General features: G+C 35.1%; 2 protein-coding genes across 9 annotated transcripts in view; one reads left to right on the forward strand and one right to left on the reverse strand.

The window, feature by feature from the left end:
• Nucleotides 1–5,275: 5,275 nt before the first annotated feature.
• On the reverse strand, nt 5,276–7,292 carry LOC137026209 (RIIa domain-containing protein 1). Its single transcript, XM_067393474.1, has 4 exons — nt 7,178–7,292; nt 6,935–7,011; nt 6,808–6,854; nt 5,276–5,409 (listed from the first exon to the last, which is right to left on the reverse strand). Exons 1-4 carry the CDS (start codon nt 7,256–7,258, stop codon nt 5,345–5,347), a joined length of 270 nt encoding a protein of 89 aa, XP_067249575.1. The 5' UTR covers nt 7,259–7,292; the 3' UTR covers nt 5,276–5,344.
• Nucleotides 7,293–7,676: 384 nt separating this feature from the next.
• The window catches only part of LOC137032574 (uncharacterized), a 170,061-nt gene continuing 150,114 nt past the window's right edge, over nt 7,677–27,623 (forward strand). For 2 of the 8 annotated variants that reach the window (XR_010896723.1, XR_010896724.1), the window contains exons 1-2: nt 12,471–12,623; nt 19,389–19,546. The gene's annotated coding sequence lies outside the window, so the exon portion shown is untranslated. Of the gene's footprint in view, nt 7,826–12,424; nt 12,624–19,388; nt 19,547–27,623 lie in introns of those variants that run through there. The other 6 variants (XR_010896716.1, XR_010896719.1, XR_010896717.1 and 3 more) reach the window with 6 other exon arrangements.

The raw sequence follows: 27,623 nt of genomic DNA on the forward strand, positions 1-27,623 counted from the left end.
ATCACATGTGGACAATCCAGACATATCTGATTACATGCAAAACAGTTCCATTCAGTTGCATTAATGTTTGCATAGCTTGCATTATTTAAACATGCAAGAACAAAAATTAAACTGTAGATACACAAATCATTTATGTAATGGATATATAGGCATGATTTTTGAATAGCAATAAAATACATACAAAATAAAAGGTAGGCAACATTAAAATTAAATGGAGACTATGTAATTATTTAACATGTTAACGCAAAAACCAGAACCATACCAGTCTCCACCTGTTTTAAAGGTCCCTGTTGTATATGTGTTGTTCTCACTATGGTTATTGTAGGCATGCTAACTGACTCTCAGGTACTGCATATACCATTCTCACACCTGTGAGGATTTAGGACGAGTGCAAGGATACTGCCAGTGTGAGATCATTCTCACTGGAATACAGCTAGAGAAAAACAGCCTTTACGTCTTACCCAGAGTAGCTGTATGACAAGGCAAATCAGTACAATTTTACCGATGATTGGGTTTCCTTTGATTTGAATAGCTTATTTGTTTAGGCCCTAGAGCATTATGTTGCTGCAAAGAATATTTTCAATGAATGAACTGAGCCCACATTAATGACATATTTCTGCTTCATAGTAAATTAACTGTTAAAATGACATATCCTTTCATGCATTTTCCATCTGTTTACTGGAATTATCTTAGAGTCAATATTTATGTTCTCACGAAAAAAATGCTGTTTAAAAAGATAAGTCTGTGTCTATTAAATAATCTTCCCTTAATGTACGGTAATAAAAAAAGGATGCAAAGTTTCATAAAAGTGTAGGCTACTTCATGTGGTTACATGTAAAATAACTGGTATTATTTAATCCAGAAATATTATTTAATATAACAGAATCAATCTGACTACATTAGGTTATACAAACAGAGGTAATTTCGGGGGTGTTAGAGTAAGTAAAAACAGACACTCAATAGGTCCTGGTGTCTTTTACAATGTACAAATGTACAATCCTTATAATAGAAGTATATTTTAACAAATGCACTTATAGATCTGATAATACACATAAGAGTCATGTTTAAATTCACAAGCTTTACCTAAAAAGAAAACATTTAAATAGTATTATTTTTATGAATTTTAATTATTAACTCTTTCAGTGAACATGGGTGTCACCGATATTAGTATAAAAGTAGTGAAATAAGCTAAAGCAATAAACTAGGAACCAGGATGTTTAAGAGTATTGGCTAAGAATGTGATGGAGGTACTCACTGTGAGTGATGAATTTGAGATCTTGAGACACGAGTATAACTGAAGCTGACAGTCTGCTGAACAGGTGCACACTGGATTCATTACAACATGATTTTCCACCCTCATGTCTTCTCAACCCCTCCCACCCCAGGGTATTGAAGAGTATCTAGATGTACAGTGCAGGTGTGACAGCTATGAAATTGCATTTGTGAATTTGTGGGGGTAAGACTTGACTTTCCATCATGTGATTTTAAATAATCAGACATAAAGTCACATACTTTTCTTATAGCAGTTGAGATAATTATTTAAAAAATAGACTGGACATATATCTTTCTGCTTTTACATGCTTAATTATTTAGGTTTTTGGGGTTAATGAGTTTCATGTACCATACTAAAGTCAAATGTTACATTGACAATTAGATGTTTCTATGTGAATGAACAATAACTTATTAGGTCCCTGATGACTTGTTAAATCCAAAAATGAAACATGCCGCTTGCACAATAGTTCACCCTTGGGTAGTCAAACTGTAAACAGTAAAATGAAAAAGATAAAACTGACCAGCCCAATGTAAAAAACGGCACAAAGCGGGAATGCAAAGATAAATTCGATACAAATTCAGGACAAATCCATGAAAACTGAATGAAAACAAGTATTTAAAATGTTCTATCAAGCAGTTTATGCAAAGAATCAAAGTAATATGTAATAGAAATAATTAGTGAGTCATTAGTGTCAGCCTCAGTATGTCTTTACATACAATCCCAAAGTTGGGACATTTTGTAAAATGTAATAAAATCAAGAATATGTGATTTTTAAATTTGTTTTAACCTTTACTTAACTGACAAAGGCACAAAGAAAAATGGTTTTCACTGGCCAAATTAATAGTAAAATAAAAGTGAAAAGACTATAGAATATCCAAGTTAAACTGTTTTGAAACAGTCCACAATAAGCAAATGAATTGGTAGTAGGCTTAGGTGAGTGACTGGATACAAAAGGAGCTTCTAAGCAATGTTCCCTTCTGAAATAAAAATAAAAAAAATAAAAAAAAATAAAAATAACTGCCACGCAGAGAACAGACATGAAAATCATGAGTGGGGAAATCCATTTGATTGTAGTAGTTTAAATGAGAAATAATTGAAGTGCTCTGGACAACCGCTATAGAGTTATTGTAGCTATAGAGTTAGAACCCGTGAATGCGGTTTACAGGTTTCATAAAAAGAGAACGATTGAGCGCGTGTGAGCTGGCTGGTCCTGAGCCAAAACAGTCGCGGTAAGAACACTGTAATGTTTGCGGACTAAATACCTCAATACGAGAGGCAACGCGAAACGAAAAGAAATGTGAAATAAAACGTCAATGTTTTAATGAAAAGTGGTGATAATGGATGACGGGCACAGAATGCTAACAAAACTCTGAGACATTTACAGTTACACACCCACCACAGCTGGAAAACTCAAAATACATCAGTGATACACCTCAGTTTAAATAGATTATTGTGTGTGGTGGTGATGTGTGGGTTTCAGGGATGTTTAGATAGCCTAACTATAAAAGAGTTAACATGTTCACTTTTCCTAAAAATATTTAGCTATCAGATCTGTTTAAATGCTTCATTTTGTTTTTTACTTTATAATATATTAAAACTAATGGAAGCATTTAAACTGATATAACACTGTATATCAGTTTAAATACTTAAATATTATATTTTATTATATTATAATGTAAGCCTAATAAAAAAAATATAAATATAAAATAGAAACGGCACATTAAAGTTACAGTTGCTTGATAAAACCATTTTTTTTGTGTGTTTACATTGATTATACAGGTCTGATGTAAAGTATGTTTTTGCTCAGGTTGCCAAAATGTGTGCTCAACAGAAAGACCTTTCAAGACCTGTTCAAGACCTGTTCAAAAGTTTTGCTCAGCGAGAAAAAGAATTAGAGGGAACATTGCTTCCAAGACTCTGGCTTTGCAAAAATGGCATGAGATGAAAGAATTCTCAAAAAATTAAAAAATCACATTTCTCAGTGCAAGATCGCAAAGTATTTAGGTCTTTTACCACCTATCATACATAATATTGTGAAAAGATTCAGGGAATCCAGAGAAATCTCAGTACATACAAGGCAGGAAACCTCTGTTGAATGTGCATGACCTTTGACCTCTCAGATGGCATTGCATGAGAAACCATCATGTTACTGTGTTAAAGGTTCTCTAATCGATCCTGAGCGGAGTAACTTCCTGTTGACGTTCGAAGTGTTGTCAAACAAAACAGAGGCTAGCTAGACCCTCCCTCCTCCTCCTCCCCCCCTCCGTGCTTCCTGAAACAGTCATGAACGCGCATTTAAAATACAAGTAGCTTGCGTATTGACGCTGCTTGTCGGTTATTGGCTGGGCGCTGTTTATTGTGTTCAATGATCCAGGCTGCACCAGTTTGCTTTTGTGTCCATTTTTGCAGCTTGTGGCGACTACAGAGACCGCGTTTTTTTATAGTGTGTTCAGGGGACAGGCAGCTACCGGATAGTGAGGAGATGTTTGCTGTATGTGATCAAAAAAATTTTTGGCCTAAAAACGTGTGAGATCGCTTAAAGCGCCTTTAAAAATAGCGTGCTCAGAAGGCGATACTTTTTGGGTAACAGCCACAAGGTGGTGCTTCGGTAGCACGGCAGCCATTTTGGGGTGAAAATGCTAACTGGACAATAGAATGCATCACATCTTACGCACCCAAAATCGGCGACTCTCACAGCCAAATCAGAAATGCAATAGAACATTTCTCAAATTAAGTACATTTTTTTTTATTATTATTATTACATTTTGACTCCTACAGTAAATGTTTTATGTGCTGTGGAATCCAACTATTACACATCTGAGGTAACGTAGTTAGCCTACTTTATTGAGTATTTCAATTTTATGCAACTTTACATATTTACTACTAATAGTAAATTAATAAATTAATAATTAATAAAGTTAAGATCATCATGTTTGTAGCATGATCCAGGGGATTAAAACATATAGGCAGACCTAGTGGAGTAATATAGTAATAGTAAATTACTCGACTAGGTCTGAAATACGTTTTAATCCCCTGGATCACACTACAAACATAATGATCTTAAAAAACATGATGCATTGCTGTGTCTGTTATCCCCTAATTGCCACTTTTGGACACAGTGGCTGTGTTTTTTTGTTTACATAGTCTTGATTGCATTCAGGTTGGATTTCAGCTTTAATGTAAATTTTTTTTTAACAAAGCAGCTGATATTGCCATAGAAATTAGTGGAGTGCCGAGTTGCCTTGACCACAAAATGGCGAAAAACGCAGGGCTGCTGCTGGGCTCCGGTGTAGCAATGAAACATTCCATTGAGTGTTGCTTCTTGTTAGTGTATATTCTTTGGTAAAACTAAAGATGAGATGACATCAAGATGGCATCTTCCCTGGAAAGCAAGACAATGCCAGGCCTCATTCAGCATGTGCTACAACAGAGTGGTTCTGTAGACACTATGTGCTTGACTGTCTGCCTAACAGTCCAGATCTGTCTCCTACTGAAAATATGTGGCCTATAATGTAAAGGAGAATCAGACATCAATGACCACACTGTTGAGCAGCTGTCTTGTATCAGGCGAGATTGGGCAAAAATTTCCCTTGCAAAACTTCAACAATTAATATCCCAAACATTTAAAAAGTGTAACTAAAAGGAAAGGTGATGTGTCACAGTGGTAAACATGGCTCTGTCCCAACTTTGTGGGTTGCAGCCATCAAATTTCTTTTTATTTACAAAATACACTTAAAGTTAAATACACTTCTTTGTACTTTTGTCAGTAAAATAAAGAGGGAATTAACAACTCACAAACATTTTACAAAATATCTATTTGGGGTTGTACTTAAAGTACAGAACAGAAAGACCTGTTCAATTCATTTCATCTTTCATCCCTGTGGACTCATTTAGCAAACAAGCCTGGACTGTCCTCTCCCATGATGCATTCACGATAATTGTTGCTGATAATGGAGAGGTACAACAAAGGCGCTTTCAAACACAGTTACTTTATGCGTATAAGGAGGGATCATGACAGACACACATTTTATCATTTTTTATTAAAAAAACAAAAATGCAAATCCACACTTTTCACTTATTGTGGATATTCATTTGAGCCTGAATTTTCTTTGACAGTCCTGGGTCACTGAAATGATCTGGGAGAGAGAGAGAGAGAGAGAGAGAGAGAGATGTTGGCCTTAAAGGGTTAGTTCACCCAAAAATGAAATTCTGTCATTTATTACTCACCCTCATGCTGTTCCACACCCGTAAGACCTTTGTTAATCTTCGGAACACAAATTAAGATATTTTAGTTGAAATCCAATGGCTCAGTGAGGCCTGCATAGGGAGCAATGACATTTTCTCTCTCAAGATCCACAAAGGTACTAAAAACATATTTAAATCAGTTCATGTGAGTACAGTGGTTCAATATTAATATTATTTAATATTTTCGAAATCGGCCATCACTAAATAATATTTTTTGGTGCACCAAAAATATTCTTGTCACTTTATAATATTAATATTGAACCACTGTACTCACATGACCTGATTTAAATATGTATTTAGTACATTAATGGATCTTGAGAGAGGAAATGTCATTGATGGCCTCACTGAGCCATCAGATTTCAACAAAAATATCTGAATTTGTGTTCCGAAGATTAATGAAGGACTTGCGGGTGTGGAACGGCATGAGAGTGAATAATAAATTACATTATTTTCATTTTTGGGTGAAAAAACCCTTTAATGTTATGATGCGACGAGAATACTTTTTGTGTGCAAAAACAAAACAAAAATAATGACTTTATTCAACAATTTGAACCGTTGTCATATGTAGTGAACTCAGTGCAGGTTTCCTTGTTTACGTCCGAATGCCGGCTCATTATTGGCTGAAGCTGAACACGTGAGCAGCACGATGCATGCATGTGATGCTGACACAGGATCCGGCCAATATTGAGCTGGCATTTGGACGTAAACAAGGAAGCCTTTACCTCGTATTGACAACGGTTCAAATTGTTTTTTACTACCTTTCTGGACGTCAAAGTGCAATGACGTTACTGCTTATGTGTGGACCAGATAACCTCGGATTTCATCAAAAATATCTTAATTTGTGTTCAGAAGATGAACAAAGGTCTTATGGGTTTGAACGACATGAGGGTGAGTAATTTATGACGGAAATTTAATTTTTGGGTGAACTAACCCTTTAATTTAAGAGTATAATTTAACATAATTGTGCACATAATAATGATAATGTACTATTATCATCATCATCATTATAAACTCAAATAAGATGTAATTACATATTTAATTACATTAGCTCAAGAGAAATTTCTGTTGTAATAAAAGTTCAACAAATGTTTTTGAAGAAAAATAAATTATTCTATGTGAGAAACGGACTATTGGCATGATGAAAAAAAAAATCTAATACATAAAACTCATTCTGAATGTTATCAAGAGACTACTTCCAACCAAGTTATTTGCAAAAATGTTTGCAAACGTGTCAGATAAGAGTAGGTAAGGTAATACTTTTATTACATGGGACAGTTGAAAAAATATACCTGCTGCAAATTCACGAATATCCGTAGGCCTTTCCAGAAACACTTCCCTGTTAGAGACAGAAGGGCATAGATGAACAGTACAAAACGTGCTGCATAATCATGATGATCATAAAGCATAAAGACTTACCTTAAGAAGTCACTCAGTAACATTTCCACCTCTGGATGAGATCTTAAATATTTTTCATTAGCTATCCTCGTCTTGATCTGGAGTAATACATTTAATTTCAAAACATTTGCTTTTTCAAAAACAATCACATTTCCCATACATTTTATTTAATATATCATAATCTCATGTAGGCTACTTCACGACGTAAGTTAGTAGACCAATAATATTTGCACACTTGTGAATAACTCAACAGCAGAAAATTACCTTGAACTGATGCAGCTTCTCCTGCTGCTCGGGGCTTAAAGCGCCGAAATCGAGTTTCTCCAGAGCGTTTCTCTCCGCCATGACAGCTCTCTGTAGCGTCTATGCTCCTGTCCCCGAGCACCTGATGTTGACGTTTCACGCATTCTGTTGCTAAGCAACACACACTTATGTCATGACTTATATGTATTAATTTTAATTCTAATATAATTTAAATAAGCTCTGAATTCAAAGAGTAATCACTGACTGTATTATTTATTTTCCTTTTTTTAACCTTGTATTTTATTTATACAATATTTAATTTTAACGTTTAAACTTGATTGTTCTAATTTGGTTGAACTTGCTATGTCTACAGTTTTTTGCGAATAAATAAATAATACATTAATATATAATTCATCGATTTGTAGAAGAGACTCGCACTGTTGTGTTACTTTTGTTTTGTTTTTTTTAATTTAATTGAACTTGTGACTCGCACTATGTTGTTTTTCAGTGGATGATTTCATTGGATGACGCATTCCCTCCCAACAACAACGCGTCCTGGAAACAAAAAAAAGTCTACTATAAAGAAGTGACTTGCTAAACATACAAAATTAGTCATTCTTTGATCTCTTCAGCATACAAATTGAAACTGATGGCATGTGAGACCCACTGGTAAGTGATGTTTTATTAATTTAACGATAGACGTATTATATAGCTAGTCTTTTGTAACCATTTCGTAAATGTTCTCCTGTTTATTGTAGGAACTGTCGCTTGGTTATGCTAACTGTAACGTTACATTCATGCTTCATACATTAGGCGGATTTGGCAGATTTTTTTTTGTACATACTGAGTCGTGTTATCGCGTTATTTTCAATTCAAAGAACTGTTCTTGAATCTTGAAAGCACTTCTTGATCACACACACACGTACAAATCCAAGCTTTAATAGATTCAGAGACTTGAGAGGAACCATTCACAAAGTTTAATGGCAGTTTCAGAATAACCAGAGTAAATGATAGCTACAGAAGAAGACAACAGTAACAAATACGACAGTCGAAAAATGGTTGCCCAGAACTAACGTACAGTAAGAAACAAACAAGATAACAAATAACACATGAGCAAAACGAGTCTAAAACTGTGCAAACAGTGACCTCTTGTGAATATTCCACACATAACACAAACTAAAGATTGTAAATTAGGTGCCATCTGCCATTCTGGGGGGAAATACAAACTTAAAACATTTATATTAGCCTTCATAATATAATATAATATGATTTTTAATTACTCTCTAAAAAGTATTGCATTACTTATTACTACTGATTACTTTCTAAATTCCATTTCAACCATGACCAGTTGAACAAATACAAGGATAGACTTGAAACTGCTCTTTTAATTCTTTCAAATGAGTAATATAAAATTGCATAAATTATTCTTGAACTGACCAAAGTATTTAAATGGAGAAGTTTACATTAAAAACATACATATTATCATTAGATGTTAAATCCACTATTGTAACATTATTTAATGCAATTAAATCAGAAATAGCTAATTCAATTATGAGTAATTGCTTACTTTATTTTTTTCAATGGAAAAGTAATTAATTACTTATTTACTTAAATTACAGTAATTAATTACTTATTAATGCATCACAACCATCACTGCGTGTAACCAAGTCAATGTAAAATCTCCACCAATAATGGAACGTACAAACACAGATAAGCGGAGTGATACTGACAGTTTTGAAATCCCAGTGTTGTTGATCTAATAATATAATATAATATAACATACTATAATATGAAACTAATATAATATAATACAGGGCTCCACATTAAGCCTTGTCATGTGCTTGAAATCGGTCATTCACTTGTCCGAGTAAAAAAAATAGCATGTCCGGTTGTGTAAATCTAATTTATTCTAAAGCAATATTCTCATCAGTGTTTTATCAGCATATTTAAATCTGCATATTTGTAATATTTATTCCGAGGGCTTTTTTTACCTTTATAAATGGCTTTTTTCTAATCTTATATAATAAATTTATAATTTCTATTCTTATCGCAATAAATTTTAGAACACTATAAAACACTATAGGGCCGTTACCAATCAAATTAAATCATTTACACTGAAAAATTACAACTGCATTAAATAATGTTATGATGTTGTTTTAAAGGTGCCCTAGAACTTTTTTTTTTTTTTTTTTTTTTTTTTTTTTAAAGATGTAATATAAGTCTAAGCTGTCCCCTGAATGTGTCTGTGAAGTTTCAGCTCAAAATACCCCATAGATTTTTTTTTTATTCATTTTTTGGGGCATCATTATAAATGAGACGATTCAGGGCTACTGGCCCTTTAATTCTCGTGCTCGATGCCCACGGAGCTCGCGCTTGCCTTGAACAGTGCATAAACAAACTTTACACAGCTAATATAACCCTCAAATGGATCTTTACAAAGTGTTCGTCATGCTTGCGGCATGTATGTGTCGGATTATGTGAGTATTGTATACTGTTATATTGTTTACATTTGATTCTGAATGAATTTGAGGCTTTGCTCCGTGGCTAACGGCTAATGCTACACTGTTGGAGAGATTTATAAAGAATGAAGTTGTTTATGAATTATAGACTGCAAGTGTTTAAAAATGAAAATAGCTCTTGTCTCCGTGAATACAGTAAGAAACAATGGTAACTTTAACCACATTTAACAGTACATTAGCAACATGCTAACGAAACATTTAGAAAGACAATTTACAAATATCACTAAAAATATCATGATATCATGGATCATGTCAGTAATTATTGCTCCATCTGCCATTTTTCGCTATTGTTCTTGCTTGCTTACTTAGTCTGTTGATTCCCCTGTGCTGATCCAGACATTACTGGCTGCCCTTGTCTAATGCCTTTCATAATGTTGGGAACATCATGGGCTGGCATATGCAAATATTGGGGCGTACACCCCGACTGTTACGTAACAGTCAGTGTTATGTTGAGATTCGCCTGTTCTTCGGAGGTCTTTTAAAAAAAATGAGATTTATATAAGGAGGAAACAATGGAGTTTGAAACTCACTGTATGTCATTTCCATGTACTGAACTCTTGTTATTTAACTATGCCAAGATAAATTCAATTTTTCATTCGAGGGCACCTTTAAATATAAAAAAATGATAAACATTAAACTAAAGCACCATTAGGTGGTGGTAATTGACTGTCTTAAATAATTGAGTCATTCATTCAAATGATTCGTTCAAACGGCTGATTCATTCAGTAATGAAAACAGGTTGAGTGTTGCTGTGAGATGCGCTATGGTTCTGCTGTAATATTTGTTTGGAACTATTTTCGCTGCTGAAATAGAACTTAAACAATCAATATTGCCTCTAAAATGTAAGTGATTATTAACAACTGCTTAACTGTGGTATGAAATCGGTGTCGCATTTTCAAACGTGAATACCATCAGGAAGTTGCGTGATGTTGCTTAACTGTATCATATCTTATGTTATAAATATAAAATTTACATTTTGAATGTTTATCGCAGTATATTAACTGAGTTTCTTTTTGTGTGCTGCGCTCATTTGTTTCCATTTAGCCTACTCTCCAGAGGGTGTGCGAGCCTTAATGGCAACATTGTTACCGTCAGTACATTATACATATTATTATTATCTTTTTATCGATTGCCATTTACACTAAATGTAATAAAATCAGAATCATTCATGCGTTTTGGTGATTCATAGTTATTATTATTATTATTATTGACATTTTAATCAGGCTACTTGTCTGGGCAGCGTTTCCCAAAAGCATCGTAAGCTTAAGTTGATCGTAGCTCCATTGAAACCAATGGAGCTACGATCAACTTAAGCTTACGATGCTTTTGGGAAACGCTGCCCTGGTCAAGCAAATAAAATTCTCTTTCACTTGCCCATTCAAAAAATCCACTTGTTTTGGACAAGCGTTAATGTCGAGCCCTGTAATGAATAATATAATATAATATAATATAATATTATATAATAGTGTATTAATTGTATATAGGATAATGTATCATTATGACTCCACGTCATGTATTGTAGCTTGTTGGGCAAGTAGTACAGATGCCTCCAGGTTAATTCTCCTTAAGCAGGATGGTTTTGTTCATCAGCTGAGGCTCTAGTAGGAACATATTTTGCAGTGCTAGAAAATTAAACAATGTCATTTAATTGTGTTTAGTTAATAAACGGATATAGCTGTAAGTAGTTATTTAGTTTTTATGCATTAATGTGTTAAATACCTGTTCGTCCTGCAGATGAAGAAAGCCAAAATAACAAAGCTTATGGCAAACATGGCAGCAACAGCAAAGACACAATCTATAGAGAAGAAAAACCAAAATCACCAAAATTACACAACAAACAATACACTGGTTTCATGACACTTTAAGATAAATTATTTTCAAAACAAATATACTTAATTAATATTAACTAATAATACTAATAATTCCAAGAATTATCTGATGATGATGATAATGATAATAATAATAGATGATATTAAATATAATGCTACTATACAGGGCAGCGTTTCCCAAAAGCATCGTAAGCCTAAGTTGAAGCCTAAGTCAACTTAATGGAACACTCCACTTTTTTTGAAAATAGGCTCATTTTCCAACTCCCCTAGAGTTAAACAGTTGAGTTTTACCAAGCAGGGGCTCACGGGCGCTGCGTAATATCATTGCACTGCTGCAGCCATGGAACGGCAGCAAAGTTCCTTGATTATTACGCCTGAATGAGAGTATAGTTCCTAGCCATATCAGCCTAGAAAATCACAACTTTTTATTTTCCGCCGGTCTTAGTACACGATGTAACTACAGAAGAGTCAAGTTTTAAATAGGAAAAATATCAAAACTCTTTGGTCATTTTTAAGCGAGATGCTAACGGTCTAATCAGATTCAATGAACTATGCTAAGCTATGCTAAAAGTGGTACCGCCAGAACCGGAGATCGGCTGAATGGATTCGAAAACGGTAAAACTCAACTGTTTAACTCTAGGGGAGTTGGAAAATGAGCCTATTTTCAAAAAAAGTGGCATGTTCCTTTAAGCTTACGATGCTTTTGGGAAACGCAGCCCTGATTACTAATTGCTACCACTTGTACTGCATTCCCTCACCATCTCCAGTTTCCAAAACCTCTGAACCAACCAATAAATCATTTCTTGTTTATACTTTTAAAAGGTTCCAAAGATAATTCATAGTTCAGTGCAGTTGTTTTTGGTCGTACTTGAAATGCAAGTTGGATTATCTCTTAGATTGCTTCACTTTTTGACACGAACTGGCCGTTTTTTTGGGGGAGTGGCTTTTTGTAAACTTGCACAACAGGAACAAGTTGTATTTGTGCAAGTTTCAGCAAATCTAGAGGGAACTTCACATTCATTTTGTATTTTGTTGTTTTACAAACTTACCTGCAATGAGATGAGGAAAATTATTACTGGAATTTACGAACTTCAACCATAACAAAGTCAGTTGTGTCTGGTAAGAAACAGTGTGTGTGTGTGTGTGTGTGTGTGTGTGTGTGTGTGTGTGTGTGTGTGTGTGTGTGTGTGTGTGTGTGTGATTTTCATTAAACTTGTTAAGCAGGCAAACTTGGTGGTAAAATGATTGATCATCCTTATTTTTCTCTAAACTGGACATGTTTTGTGGCTACATTTTTGCCAGACAGTAGTAAAAAATATTGCCTCATCACTTTTCTAAATGCTGGTTATTTAGTCATTCATTATGGATGTTTTACAGACTTTACTTACAGTGCTGTCTCTTTGACGAACCAGAGGATGATAGATCTGTAAATGCAATTATATTACAAAATATCATTACATGGATTTATAAAAGCTCCCTGTATAACATGTTGATATGCAGTACTATATCCCTACCACCATTTCCTACATTTTTCAAATTCTTTATTGCCAAAACAAAGGTACATGTGCTGTGCAAAGAAGAAGAAAGAAAGAAAAAAAAAAAACGTATGTGTTCTACGCCTTTTTATCTCAGTCATTTTTAAAGTGTTGCAAAAAAAATATTGTTTACCTCCAAATGGCTGAGATGTGTTAAAAACTGGATTGTTGTCGGTAGAATTCGTACCTGATATAACACAGAATTGGATGCCATTGTAATCTTGCAATATTGTTGTTATAGCTTCTGTTAGAGACAGCAAAAAGAAACACTACTCACAAGAACATGTGAGCTCCTTGGTGTAAATCTACAAGAGAATCAAAAAGCATTTGATTTGTAAATACAATCCTTTAAATATAAAGCAGTAAAAAATATTCTGAGCAGATGAATAATTGTTACTGAACTCACAGGACAACTGGCATGGAATATGGCTGAAACTGGACAGTAATTCACTGTGATTCCACGGCGAGTTACTTTTTTGAAGGGAAGAGCAAAGTGTGTAGAATTTCCATCCAGGAATGCTGTGAAGGACTGCTAGGGGACCATTGCAAACATAAACAACACTGTTTTCTACTTTTGACTATTGTCTCTGATACAAGACAAGGCAAAACAAATTCATTGAACAATCAATGACAAATAGCATCAATGAAAATTAGAACATGCAGGGTACAACAGAGCGAAAAGGCCCTGCTCCTATAAATATATTTAGCTCTTTAGAGTTTTTTTTTTTTTACTCCAAGCTGCCTATATAAATTGCCACATGCAATTTTCTGGCAGGAATGAATAACAATAAAACTTCGTTTTCCACCACTAGAGGGCACCATTGATTAACAGCTGACTGTTAGACATCGCAAGTGCAAATGGGCTGATCCCATTTGAATTTTGTGAGGGAGACAGGACGCGGAGGAAGGAAATAGCAAATGGGTGATTTTCTTTTGCTAGCCTATTTTAAAATGACAGGGCCATAACTCGTAAGATATTGGAAATACATTTGCAAATGGACTTTTTGTTTCCATTTGAAATTTTAGGCCTACACAGGGAAAAGAAAATGGAAACACAAATGCGCGATTTGCAGTTGCTTTTGGATTGTCACGACGTATGCGTCAATTTGCAGTTCCTTTAGAATATTTTCCGGAATATCATTCCATGCATTTTCAAATAAACTAAAAAGTTTGTCATTCAGGGCTGGACTGGGACAAAAAAATGGCCCTGGCATTTTTGCTCAGACCGGAACCACAATCGGTCGGACACCACCCACCAGAGTATTACAATTAATTGGTAGAGTTATTAAAAGTACACTTAGTAAGAGTAGGATTTCTAGATGGTCATTGTGTTCCATGATATAAAAGCTAGTTAACCCTTAGAACGTGGATGTAGAATACTGATAATTCTATAAATAATTTTTTTTTCAATGAAACAGACAGCAGAAAACTATAATTTACAATTACAAATATACTTTGTTTTAAAGAGCACAAACCCCTGTTTAAGTGTCAAACATTTACCTCTCATTGTTTAGATACTCCCCTTTAAAAACAATGAAAAAGAAAACTATACTACCAAATGACTCCTTATAAAACGTCCTTATAAAATGATATTCATGTTATTCAATTGCATAATCAACCAAGTGTTCATACCAGAGTAATAGGGTACAAGAGCTACAAAACATAGCTTACTTTTTAGCTGAAAAGTGAGATCTAGTAGACCATCACCACGACTAACAGCTATAATATTACACTATAATAATAACCTGATTTTTTTTTTTTTTTTTTTCTACAAGGGCACTGCTACAAAAAACAGTGCAAAATAACTTTTGCTGTGCTATTTGACTTTGGCTGACTGAGTGACCAGTGCAGTAGGTGACAGTCTGGCTTTATAATAACGTCGACGATAATGTTGTCTTATAATATTCATTCATTTAAGTATCATCGTCGTCGTCGCATCATGAGTCCATCGCTGTTAATCATGTAACTACTCTGCTTACCGCTTCTATTATACTCTCCTGCTTACTCTGTCCCTCATTGGCTTCACTGTCAGACACCTGCTGCTCCTCTGCCTTACAGGTCTCCTCCATGTTCTTCTATGTTCACCTGTTTTTGCACGTCAGGTACTGTAGGTTTGGAAACTGAAGCTACAGTAACCGCACTAAACATGCCAGTAATTTTTGCACGTTGAGGCATCAACCTCTAAATTTTTTAATTTTTTGCCCGCAACTTCTCCGCACCCCCCTTGCACTTGCACTTTTGTTTCTCCATCCTCCTAATCCACAGATGTTCTGGCGAAACAGAGGGGAAGGGGTGGAGTCTGTTAAGAGATGTAATTGGGCCAGCCCAGTGTCAGTATGGAAAATGAACCAATGGGCCGCTGTCCCTGCTTTATGGGCCGGTCGTTGGCCAATTTTATGTTTATTGAAAAAAATTATATCATATAGCGGCCCCGCCCTCAAGTGCGTCGGCCCACCGGGCATTTGCCCGGTATGCCAGATTACCAGTCTAGGCCTGTTGTCATTTGATAAATCAGATCCAACATAATGTAAAAACTGCTTTTATTGTAATAAGTATTACATTATTCATGTAATAAAATGTTCATAATGTAATAATTTTCTCAAATCGTAATAAAATCTTAAACTCATAATAACATTTTTTACATGACAAAATTAATTACATTGTAAACTCACCAAACACGTCATATTTTCATAATTTTATAGCTTTTAAAACATAAAAAACATTAGTATTCCCTTACAGTATTAAAAATCTAAATCCAGTCTTACCTGCGGAATGCAAAACACACACACACACACACACACACACACACCCACAAACACACACACACCTCATTGCTATAGGCTATTGATAATGTGGTTTGTTTTTGTTTTTTTTAACAACATTTTTACACAGTGTTGGTATTTAACACCGTCATTTAACAGTATATGTGTACAAGAAGAAGTAGCAGTTATGATAATAATAATATTAGTTTTAGCAGTAGTATCAGTAATCCGGATATGCAGGTTAAGACTCGATTTATATTTTTAAAATGTACTGTAAAGGAATACCAATGCTTTATATTTAATAAAAATATGAGTATGAGAATAATAATAAGAATGGCATGAATATTTAAATGTTGATTTTCGGAGGTAGTTTAAGACTGGATTTAGATTTTTAAAAATGTAGGCTACTGTAAGGGGAATAGCCTACCTGTTTTAAAAGTTATACAATTATGAAAATATGAAATGTTTTGGGTGAGTTTATAATGCAATACATTTCACAAATGTAAAAAATACATTATGAGCTAAAAATTTTATTACGTTTTGAGAAAATTATTACATTATGAACCGACTTTTAAAAAAGCACCTTTTTGTTGCTGTAGCGTTTTCTGAGAAAAAATAAAATAAAATAAAAATGCTATGAAGTGCCTTTCGCCCGTTGTACCCTGGTGACATTTTATTTCTCTGTTAATTATTCATTACATTTAAGGTTAAAAATAAATTAAAATGCTTAATGGCCTGTAAGTGGAGAATAAGTTACTTACATCAATGGTCCACTCTAGATCACATTTCTCCTTTTGCACGTTCACGGTCACGGCTTCGGGCAGATCGAAGTCGTAGGAGTGATCTTCTCTCCGCATCCCAACACACGTTTCATCTGCTGCGATGAAATCCATCAAATTAGTCAAAACGATCGTGTTTCCAGCATTAAAACAGGTTTTGGAATTTAGCATCAGCACATGTGGGCAGTGGACTACTCATTCAATTCTGTGGCTTTTGAATCGACACTTACTCAGAATGTCATGAGCTCATTTTAACAAAGTAAAATACATTTTATACGACGTCATATGAGGACTTTATTAACTCGTAAATGGCTATGCCTGTTTTCTTTCTTTAGCGGCCTTCAATCGTCATTTTAAAATACATTTCGTTAACAACGATATCTTAGAAAATGAAATAAAATGGAAAATATAGCTATCTTACCTTCGAGTGATTTTCCCTCGATAAGACAAAACCACGGATTCGGAAACAATAAAAGAAACAACAGAGCGCTCGGCATGATGATGTTGGTAGCACTGTGGATAGGGCAAATAGCTCTGCTTTCCTGCTGAAATAGCCGGCTGCACTGCTCGGTTTTTGATTTCCTGTAACACCCACTGCGCGTCACTGCATCATTTTTAAAGACAATTTCATTTTGAAAGCACAGTTTGCCGAGTTGATGATATTAGAAAGATAACAACGCGATTTCCAGCCACTGCCTCTCATAGAAAACACAATTACCCACAGGAGTGCTGCTATCCGGTGACTATTATTAAAAACTAACTACGAAGTAAAATAAATCTTAAGACAAAAACAGAGACCTCCCAGTCACAAAAAAAGTCATTGGCATTCTTCTTTTGATGTTCTTTGTGATACTGAAAAGACTTTTCGATTATCAAACACCAAGACATTTCTTTTAATAATAGTTTTATTAATAATTTATAATAATCTATAAAGGCATTAGCAGGCTACAAATTGCCATTGACAAAATATAGTTATGAGCATGTTTTGTTTCACATCTTACATCATTAAACAGTTACAGTACATTTGTTTTGTTCATAAAAGGTGTGTCATTAGGCCTGTTTTCTTCTGGCATGCAGAGAAAGTCACAGGAGGAGGGGCAGGGGAAAACAAAATCCCCAGACATACCTGTGTCTCAGTCAGCTCCCTAGTTCAGTAGTCAGGGCACTGATGAGGGTATCAGCCACATTCACTTTCATTATATACTGATTCACAACCTAGGGAACTAGGGAGCTGATTGAGACACAAGGAAAGTCAAGAAAGAATGTAGCCTATTTTTATTAAAGGAATAGAGAGACTGAATATGGTTGTCATGACACCAAACCATTCAGCTTGTCTGGTCAAATCAGCATAGGGGTCAGATGAGGCCACCCTCAGCCTCAATGTCACAACCCATGTATCGCCAACACTCAGTTCACTAAACGTCTGATGTATAACTGGAAACATCTTGGCAAATCAGATGTCTAAATCTACTCAGACTTCTGCTGAATCTCTGGTCTGCTGGGAAATAAAGCCTTTCACAAAGACAGTAACAATGACTGTCGTGAATATAAACTATTCAAACATTCTGAAATCCAGCATTTAGTTGTTCATGTTATAGCTATTTTAGAGAGTTTTGTTTGTGGTACTTTGTTTGTTTGAATGTAAAAGAAATGAGATATAGGAAAATTATCATCTTCCCAACATATGAAAGGATTCCCAATTATCTTATTTTATCAACTATATGTCTTCTCACATCTATAAATTTGATATATCTGGTAACATACTCAAAAGATAATAATAATTATAGAAAGCGCTGCACAATTATGTTATTCACAGATTGAATGTCTGTAAAGAAACTAAATATGTTCTATTCTGCTTCAGGTTACTCCTTCATAATGTTAGTAATTCACACTCATATTACCTTATCTATTATGCCATCACAATTTCTTTTCTTGATTGTTGAACAATTGTTAGGTATTTTGTCAATTAGACATACAGTCAAAGGAATCAGTGAACCATGTGGCAGAATTTAAATATTATGATTTTTGTCACTATACTCATGGCAAACACATTTCTCAAATGGGTCTTAAGGGAACTGTAATTTGTAAAGTAACTACTTTGGATTTAAACAACTCTAATGAACAACAAAAGCAGATCATAAGAAAAGGAAACAAACATATATTAAAGTCTGATGTATAAACATCTATCTTTAATATAATTTGCTATAAAAAAATATACATACAACATCCAAATGCAAAACTGTGATAATTATCTCAAATTGTTTGGTCATGTTATGTGTGTGTGTGTGTGTGTTTGTGTGTGTGCATGGGTGTGTGTCTTTAAAACAACTGGAAAGTACCTGCCACTGGCTGCATAGGGTGACGGTAACAAGTAAGATTTAGCATTTTTATGGACATTCTGGTCTCCTACTAAACAAAATATGTTAAAAGACCTTCAGTCACAAACATTCATACTTCCATACGTGTGCATTAGAGTGACTGGCATCAGGTGATCAAGAGTGATGATAATACTTGTGTGTTGTTAAAAATAAACTATTGTCAGTGAACATGTGGCGATAGTAATTCTATTTAACTTTTGTTATAAAGTCTCAGAATGAACCAGAAAATATATTGTGGATGATGAACAATTGCTACAGATTTCTGTTCTCTTAGGCCAGGCGTTCTCACCCAGGTGACCTGTCTGTAGCTTTCTAGTAAACACAAAGAGCTTAATCAGTTTGGGTGTGTTTGCAAAACTCTACAGGACAGTAAAAACAATTACTTCTCCTTTGCTGTAGGCTAATCTATTCATTCATGTTTTACTTCCAGAAATGCACTTATTGGTTCACAGTTGGACTTTGAACCCTGACAGCAGTTTACTTCAGCTGAAAATTTTTCAAGCAAGGTTATCCAACTTTTCTGAACTGTGGATTATATGCTGTTTGGATAAAGAAAACCGAGGACTTCTGAAAATGAACACCAGCTTGGTAAGGCAGTATGCATTTTATTGAATATCTGACTTGACAAACCAGTGTATTCAAGTATTCAACATCACAGCAAATGTCTGTGCATTCTTAACAGGTCAGTGGATATATCTGTTGTTTAAGTAAAAAAAAAAAAAGTTTAAGCTCAGTTGAAAAATACAAACTAAATGCATGACATTTTTATTTAAAATGAGTAATCATTATTAGCAAAAACTTCATATATAGGAAGACGATGCACTCCTATTATTTATGATGGGAGAAAGTGCAACACCCAATATGTCGAATAAGCCCCGCCTTCTAAATGAAGGAGCCAATCGTTGATTAGTAAAGTCATGGCATCACTGCAGCTGCCTTTAGAAGCTCTGGTTGCTATAGAAACAGGCAGTTCCTGCTCATGAATTTATTTGAATATAAGAAACAAGCTTTATAAAACTGTAGTCAGATTTCATTTGTGTTTTTAAAAATTAAATATAATCGTAAGCTTAGTGAACAGTTTGGGAGAATTTAATGTTTCCCCATTCAAAAAGATAGGAGCTGCTCTTGGATGCACAAGAGTCATTTCAAAGATGGCCGCTGAGTGGAATTACTTGTCTTAAAGGGACTGTCTTAATGACTGATTGTGAAATCTGTACGTATTCATGTAGGCTACTGTAAACTGTAAGCTGAAAAGTGTTGTGTAATCAAGACAATAGAGTGGTGCAGGTATGACATCACTTTGTAAGCCAAAATGCGGAAGTGAGTTAGCATTTTAGCACTTACGGTTCCATCGCCCCGAGGTCAATGGTTTTTTTGAATGGGATTTTGGTTAAATGACTAAAATAAGGTCTGTGTGGAATGCAAGCTCAAGACAGTTTCACGTTTTATTCTACGACGTAAAATGCATCAGTATTACTATGATTTTTTTTAAGCTGTTATGTGTCTTGAAAAAGGCGGTTGCTAACAAGTGGCTAAATGGGACTACATAGGCAGTCGAGAACATTAAACGTCATCACTCTGAGAATGTAAGCTCAGTCTGCTTTTACAGCTTCATTATACTCATAATTGTACTTTTATAAACTATTCTAACTCAAACGTGCTGGGATAATGTTTTCAGATAAAAACCAAAAGAGCTGTCAGAAGCTTAGTGATGGTGATGTTGAAGCCGAGCAACCGTGATATAGTTCGTTATAGCCTACCTTTAGCTTTTTACTTCTGGTGACTGCATTTAGGCTTCAAACTTCATAAAAGTTATATTCATCTGTGAAAATTATCTTGATGGACAAAATGTGAAAGTATCACAACCCTTTGTTAAACACAGAGCTTATTTTTTGTGATTTTCCAAAAGTCTATAGGAAAAATGCATATAGGCTTTCGATCGAGGGAACCTGTGTGCCACTAACTTTCAGATTGGCCTAGTGACGTCATTCCTGCACCACTCTATAGAAACAAGTGCTTAAAGTCAATTAAATGTTAATTCTGTTTTTTTATAATTTTTGATGACCTAACTGAAGTCATCATCAGCACTTAAAAATCAAGAACATTTACATTTATTTTACACCTGTGATGTTCGCTTCTGTTTTCAAATCTTCTGTTGGGAGGGGTGTGCAACAAACTTGACATAGCGGCAATAATATATAGTGTATTTACTAATTATGAATTTAGTTCTCTTATGGCACTTGGACAAAAACTGTTCATAAGTCTATAGAGGTGTGGGCCTGAATGGACTTATAGTGTCTCCCAGAAGGCACCAGTGTAAACAAACTATTTCCTGGATGAGAAGAGCCCTGAATTGCGTGCTATACAACACAGACATCTGGCTCTGTATATATCAGTCAGTGAAGGAAGCGGTATCCTTATAATGTTCTGTGCTGACTTCCTGACTCTCTCCAGAGCCTGTTTATCAGCCATAGTGCAGCTTTGTGAGGTCCTGAGAGATGCATGGTTCTAGGAATTTAAAATCACTGACCCTTTGATGTAGAGGGGCAGGTTCCTTCCTCTTGCTCCTAAAATTCTACCACCACCTCCTTTGTTTTTGAGCAGTTGAGTACCATATTGTTGTCAGAGCCCCAGACAGTGAGTTTTTGGCTTGAGGAGAACATAGAGAGTGGCGTAATTTGTTTTGGAAGACAATGCTGCACCCAGGTGTAATTATAGTTAACTCCTTGCATCATTTCCTGTTCTGCGATAGCTGAGGTGACATGGGGTGATTTTATACTGGCATGTGATTGGCTGTAGTGCCCCCCCACTCGTGTGCATATTTGTGAGATTAGCTATGTCAGATGACATAATGAGTTACAGACTTGACTGACTCATATCTTATATGCGTCATCATCAGTCTATATGACCATCACAGTTCTGCTCTTTTCTTCTAAGTTGCTGAACTACTTTAAATTATCTGAGGTGTAGAGAAATAAATCAGCTACTCATCATTATGTACTTATAATGTTTTATTGACAAATTCCCCCAACAAGCTTTTGCACCTGGACAGCAGGGATTTAAGTGCTTAAAAGGTAAATACAAGTCAAGTCAATACAAAGAGTATAGCGATGCTGTGAAATTCAACAGTTAAACAAATATTATTATCATTGCATATCATGAAATGTATAATGCTTTGATACAAATCTGATCAAATCTAGCAGTGCCAGTTTCATTTGCCACAAAGTAATAGTGGACACTGTATCAATATAAATCAATCAACAGTACAGGGAGGAAAGTACTTTATCAGCAGACAACATGGCACATATAGGGACCATTTTCATGTGACTCCTCCCCCACACCCCTTTAATGTAGGTTTAATGAATGTGGATTTACTACATTATTATTATTATTATTATTATTGTTAACGTGTATGTTAATAACTGAGGCCAGGTTTAAAGCAGTGGGATTAAACAAGTACTGCATTAGATGTGTGTACTCACTAGAACAGCATTTCATTTTGCTTCCACAGCAGGAATGTACAAAATACATGCCCAGGTCATGCAGTTACTCTTATGCTCACTATAGTGCCATGCAATCAACTTAGTTCCTTTCCCACAAACCGACTGGACCATTAATAAGTATATTTACAATATGAATAATATAGTTACATGTATTAAGTTATACTATAATTTAAATATAATATTTTACAGTTATTTATATATAGTTACTTGCATACACACGTATACAGTTATACATACTGAACATGTGTCTGTTTGCATAACAAACACAAAATATGTCATATGTATTATTTATGTATAAATATATAGTTCTATAATATATAACCAAATAATATAATTTCAGCTGTTCATTAGGTTAGTCATGATCAGTTTAATTAAAAAGGCAAACTAAATTCTACAAGCTATAAAACCCTGACATGCTAAATATAAATAGATAATAGAGCTAATGCTATAACAGGACCGTAACCACCATATAGAGTTGGCCAAGTCCCCTCAATAATTAGAAATGCACAAATATGCATATCAGGTATGTGAAAGGTGAATGTGTGCATATTTAGAAATAAAAATATGAATGATTTAAGATGAAATGTCCAGGTGCAATGATGGTCTTCTCCTGTGGTTTAAAACAATGGAAAACATTTTAGAAGTACTATAGTTGCCTGCCAAATATAATATGGTATATTTAAAAAAAATAAGACCAAAGATGATAGTCTGGGGCCGTATACACAAAACATATCTTACCACTAAGAGTTCTCCTAAATAGCAGTACAAGTTCTTAAAGTTTTCTCTTAAAACCTATTCAAAAAGCTGCTGCGACAAACTATTACAAAGGAATAGAGATAAGTCTTTAAGCTGCAGTCCTTAACTTTTTTTTGGTTAAAAATTATCCAAAATCAATTTTTGAGCTTGTACATATCCAGCCAGTGTTCAAAACTCTCTCTTTATCTTAGCTCGATTCACAACGGTAAGCTTGTAATAATGTTTTTTAATAAGAGAGACCTGGTGGATTTCCGCGGGAAATTTGAGCATGCAGCAGTTAGTCTTTGCGTCATTACATCACGTCTGTAAACAGAAAGAAGGAGTCCAGGCTAATCGGCTTTATCATCTGAGGATGCTGCTTGTAGCGGATCATTTATAGTCTGTTCTCACAGCAGCTGAAATAATTAAACTTATCAGTTTGATGGTGGATTGTAATACAGGATGTTCCAAATGTCAGTCATCAGTGACAACTGGAGATTCACCCGTAGCCAAAAAGCAAAAAACTTCGGACTGTGGAGTCGCTAATACACACTTAAAACATAGTCACACAGTGCTTATGTTGTTAACATTAACAATTTGAGAACAAAGTATAACAATAACTAGATAAAAAAGTTTGAAGACAAACTTTAAGTCGGCTTGAAAAAGCCGGTCCAGAAAGTTTGAAACAGTTTTAAAAGTTTGAAGTTTGAGAGTTTTCAGTTTGAAAGTTTGAAGTTTTAGTTTAGTAGTTTTTAGATAGATAGATAGATAGATAGATAGATAGATAGATAGATAGATAGATAGATAGATAGATAGATAGATAGATAGATAGATAGATAGATAGATAGATAGATAAGAAATAGATTTAGTAGATTTAGAAATAATATTTTGGATGGTTGCTAGGGTGTGCTAAGGTATTCTGGGTGGTTGCTAGGGTGTTGCTATGCGGTTACTAGGGTACTCGGAGTGGTTGCTAAGGTGATGCTATGTGGTTGCTAGGGTAATCTGAGTGGTTGCTAGGGTACTCAGGTTGGTTGCTAAGGTGTTGCAATGCAGTTGCTAGGGTACTCAGGGTGGTTGCTAGGGTGTTGCTATGCAGTTGCTAGGATACTCTGGGTGGTCGCTAAGGTGTTGCTATGCAGTTTCTAGGGTACTCCGGGTGGTTGCTAGGGTGTTGCTATGCAGTTGCTTAGGTATGTTGGGTGGTTGCTAGGATATTGCTATGAGGTTGCTATGCTGTTATGGGTGGTTGCTATGTGGTTGCTAGGGTGCTCTGTGTGGTTGCTGTCCATGGTGTTCAAGGTGGTTGCTTGGGTGATCTGGGTGGTTGCTATGATAGATAGATAGATAGATAGATAGATAGATAGATAGATAGATAGATAGATAGATAGATAGATAGATAGATAGATAGATAGATAGATAGATAGATAGATAGATAATTAAACATCATTTGGATGGCGGATTGTAATACAGAATGTTCCAAATGTCAGTCATCACTGGAGATTCACCCGTAGTCAAAAAGCAAAAAACTTCGGACTGTGGAGTGGCTGCAGAAATTGAAATCTACAGGTAACACTAATACACTCTTAAAACATAGTCACACAGTGCTTATGTTGTTAACATTAACAATTTGAGAACAAAGTGTCACAATAATAATTTGCATGGTTTGATGCGATATGAGCTAAGCGATCGTTTGATGTAATCATCATTGGCAGTGCGATTTATTGCTTTTCCCCTCATTTGGTCAGAACAAAAGTGGCAGACATGTTACTTACTTGTTCAGCTGACATTTTCCGGTGAAAATTCCTACTTTGGTCATAGTTCAAGACTACAATCTGTGATGCTGAAGTACAGTATGCGGTGCGATGACTGACAGCAAAAATTAGATTCATCTGCGCTGACGAGCTGTGCCGAGGCACAACACATGTACAGATAACTGTTCCGCAAATGACTGCAATCGCATGTTTCAAACAGAGATGGCGACAAAGAGGAAAAATGCCAGACTGCAGCTTTAAGATAAGAGAAAGGGTGGGGTTGACCTCGTTGTTATGGATGATGTCAACTTGTGGGCAACAAAGCTTACTAACTATCGGATCGGGAAAGGTCCTCAAACCGAACTCGAACTCAGGTCACGAGAGCTGCCCACAAGTTTATCTGCGCCGACGATGGGATTATGTCTTATTCTCCATCATTCAATACAATTTGCCTGTACATAAATGAATCTTTATGATATGTCATCACAGATTAAAATCTGTAATTTATTGCATTCATGAAGAAAAGGCTCAGCACTTTAAGGCTCTGTCGCCTATTGCCTCAATTCTGTACAGTGTCTTTGGGTGGATTGCTGGGGCGGATTGGCAGCAACGGCCATTAGGATTGTTTGTGATTTGATCTTAGTGACTTATAAGTCCTCTTGATTACTAACTTTTTACAGATTTAGGAGCTAGTTTTAGTGCTAAGATGCTTTGTGAAATACTCTTAGAGCAAAAATTTAGGAGTTCTAAATTTAGGACTGACACGCCCATTATTTTTTAAGAATTTCTCTTAATTGGCAAGGTAGGAGCTACTTTTAGCCTTAAATTGTTTTGTGAACATGGCCACTGGACTATTCATACACTTTATAAATGCAGTATATGTTATAAAAAAGAAAGAGAGAAAGAATGATACTCCATACCAGATTCAAACAAGGTCTTGAGCAGAGTCTGTACCGGAAAGAGCATGTCTTGACCTATAAGCACAGAATTGTTGGTTATACAGTCATGGTTATACAAATATTTAAAGACAAATATTATAAAAACCATGTGTTTAGATTGTTCTTGCCAGTTACTTAAAAACAAAATACTAAAATACATGTTTGAGCTGTTTTAACTGAACGTAACTTGTACTGACAGATCTTAAAATATGTCAGTGCTATTGTTTTGTCTCAAGATGCACACCAGTAATGTTTATTTTTTCTAGTGAATACTTATAATAGGTATCTTCAAAGCTTTTTAAAGGACCTCACCTTTGTCTTTTTATATAAAGCACAATGCCAGATGCCAACAGCAGCAGAATGACAAACACTCCAATCCCAACACGAATTCTCCAGTCACGACAATCCACTGGAAAAACAAACAAACCTAAAAACTCAACAGTTGGCCATGTCAATATCCATAACTATTTTCATGTAACAAGTTGACTATGTTTAACAGATACTGGACACTGGCATGAAGAGCATAGTGGTGGATCAGATATTTGATATTAAGAACTTGTGTGTCCCACTTAGTAGTAAAACAATACAAATGCAAACGGGGCAAACATTTTAGCTGTGTCTGAAACCGCTCCCTATCCACTATATAAGCCACTATATCGGGTGTCGGCCATTTTGTAGTGGTGTCCGAATTCTGAGTGAACAACTTCAATCCCTACATTCGTTCACTACTTTATACCCACAATTCTCTCTGATTTCGAGTGTACATTCGATGTACACTTGCTGAAGCACTATTTCTCAAAATCCAATTTTTTTAACCTTTTTTTATTATTATTATTTTTTTTTTATTAATCACTACTTGAATAAGACCTACTAAAATGTAGGGGGACATTATTATATAGATGAATTTAAAAAAATGAAATTATATTAATAAAAATATTATTTTACTAACAGCAATGTGTTTTAATAATTTGTGGCACTGTTAACTCATTAAACTTTAAAAGATGATAATTTAGTGGATGATTTAAAAAAAATAGTTAATCATAGGTAGCGTATTCAAATCATAATGGTCGCCTGGGGGCGTTAAAAGACCACGTAATCTGTGAGCGTGAGCGTTTCTAACAACTTTATTAAAAAGGATAAATACATGAAATTATTTACACTTGTTAATGTGTTTATTTTTGTTTGCAGTATTTTATAGTATTAAATGATTATGAACATTAAGCATGACAAAAAAATTATACAATCAGTTAAACTACAAAGCTGGCACAGAGGCATGTATGATTACAAAATGAAGTCATTATGATTGTTATTGTTATTAACATTGTTTTATAATGTAAATAACATGTAGGATAAAATAGTTTTATTGTGTGTCGAGCCGTTTCTGAGACATATCCGAATTCACTCACTTCATTTCGTTCACTCCATACAGATATAGTGCACTCAAATGCCATACACTATATAGGGATTAGTGAATGCGTGAACGAGTGAGTGGTTTCGGACACAGCTTTTGAGTCCCCCTTCCCTTGCCTCACAGTACTTTGGTCTACCGCCTGCTTTCCTCCTTTACCTGATACAGGTTAGTGCTATAACATAAGCAGTTGACCTTACCTTCAGAATGTGTAGTAAATGGTGTAGTAAGGAAAGTTTTGGTGGTGTCACCTGTAATACAATATTTCACTTAGTACGCATACTAGAGCAATACAAGATCTCAAGTCTTCTTTTCTTAGTCACCTGA

Source organism: Chanodichthys erythropterus, chromosome 2 (genome assembly GCF_024489055.1).
Source record: "Chanodichthys erythropterus isolate Z2021 chromosome 2, ASM2448905v1, whole genome shotgun sequence".
Taxonomy (NCBI): domain Eukaryota; kingdom Metazoa; phylum Chordata; class Actinopteri; order Cypriniformes; family Xenocyprididae; genus Chanodichthys; species Chanodichthys erythropterus.

Bases quoted from the DNA above. Each gene is read 5' to 3' on its own strand.
- LOC137026209 (XM_067393474.1), bottom strand. From the start codon at position 7,258: ATGGCGGAGAGAAACGCTCTGGAGAAACTCGATTTCGGCGCTTTAAGC. The intron at 6,855-6,934 runs GTAAGTCTTTAT...TGTCTCTAACAG, and splicing joins TTACTGAGTGACTTCTTAAG to GGAAGTGTTTCTGGAAAGGC. The intron at 5,410-6,807 runs GTATATTTTTTC...TCTCTCTCCCAG, and splicing joins TATTCGTGAATTTGCAGCAG to ATCATTTCAGTGACCCAGGA.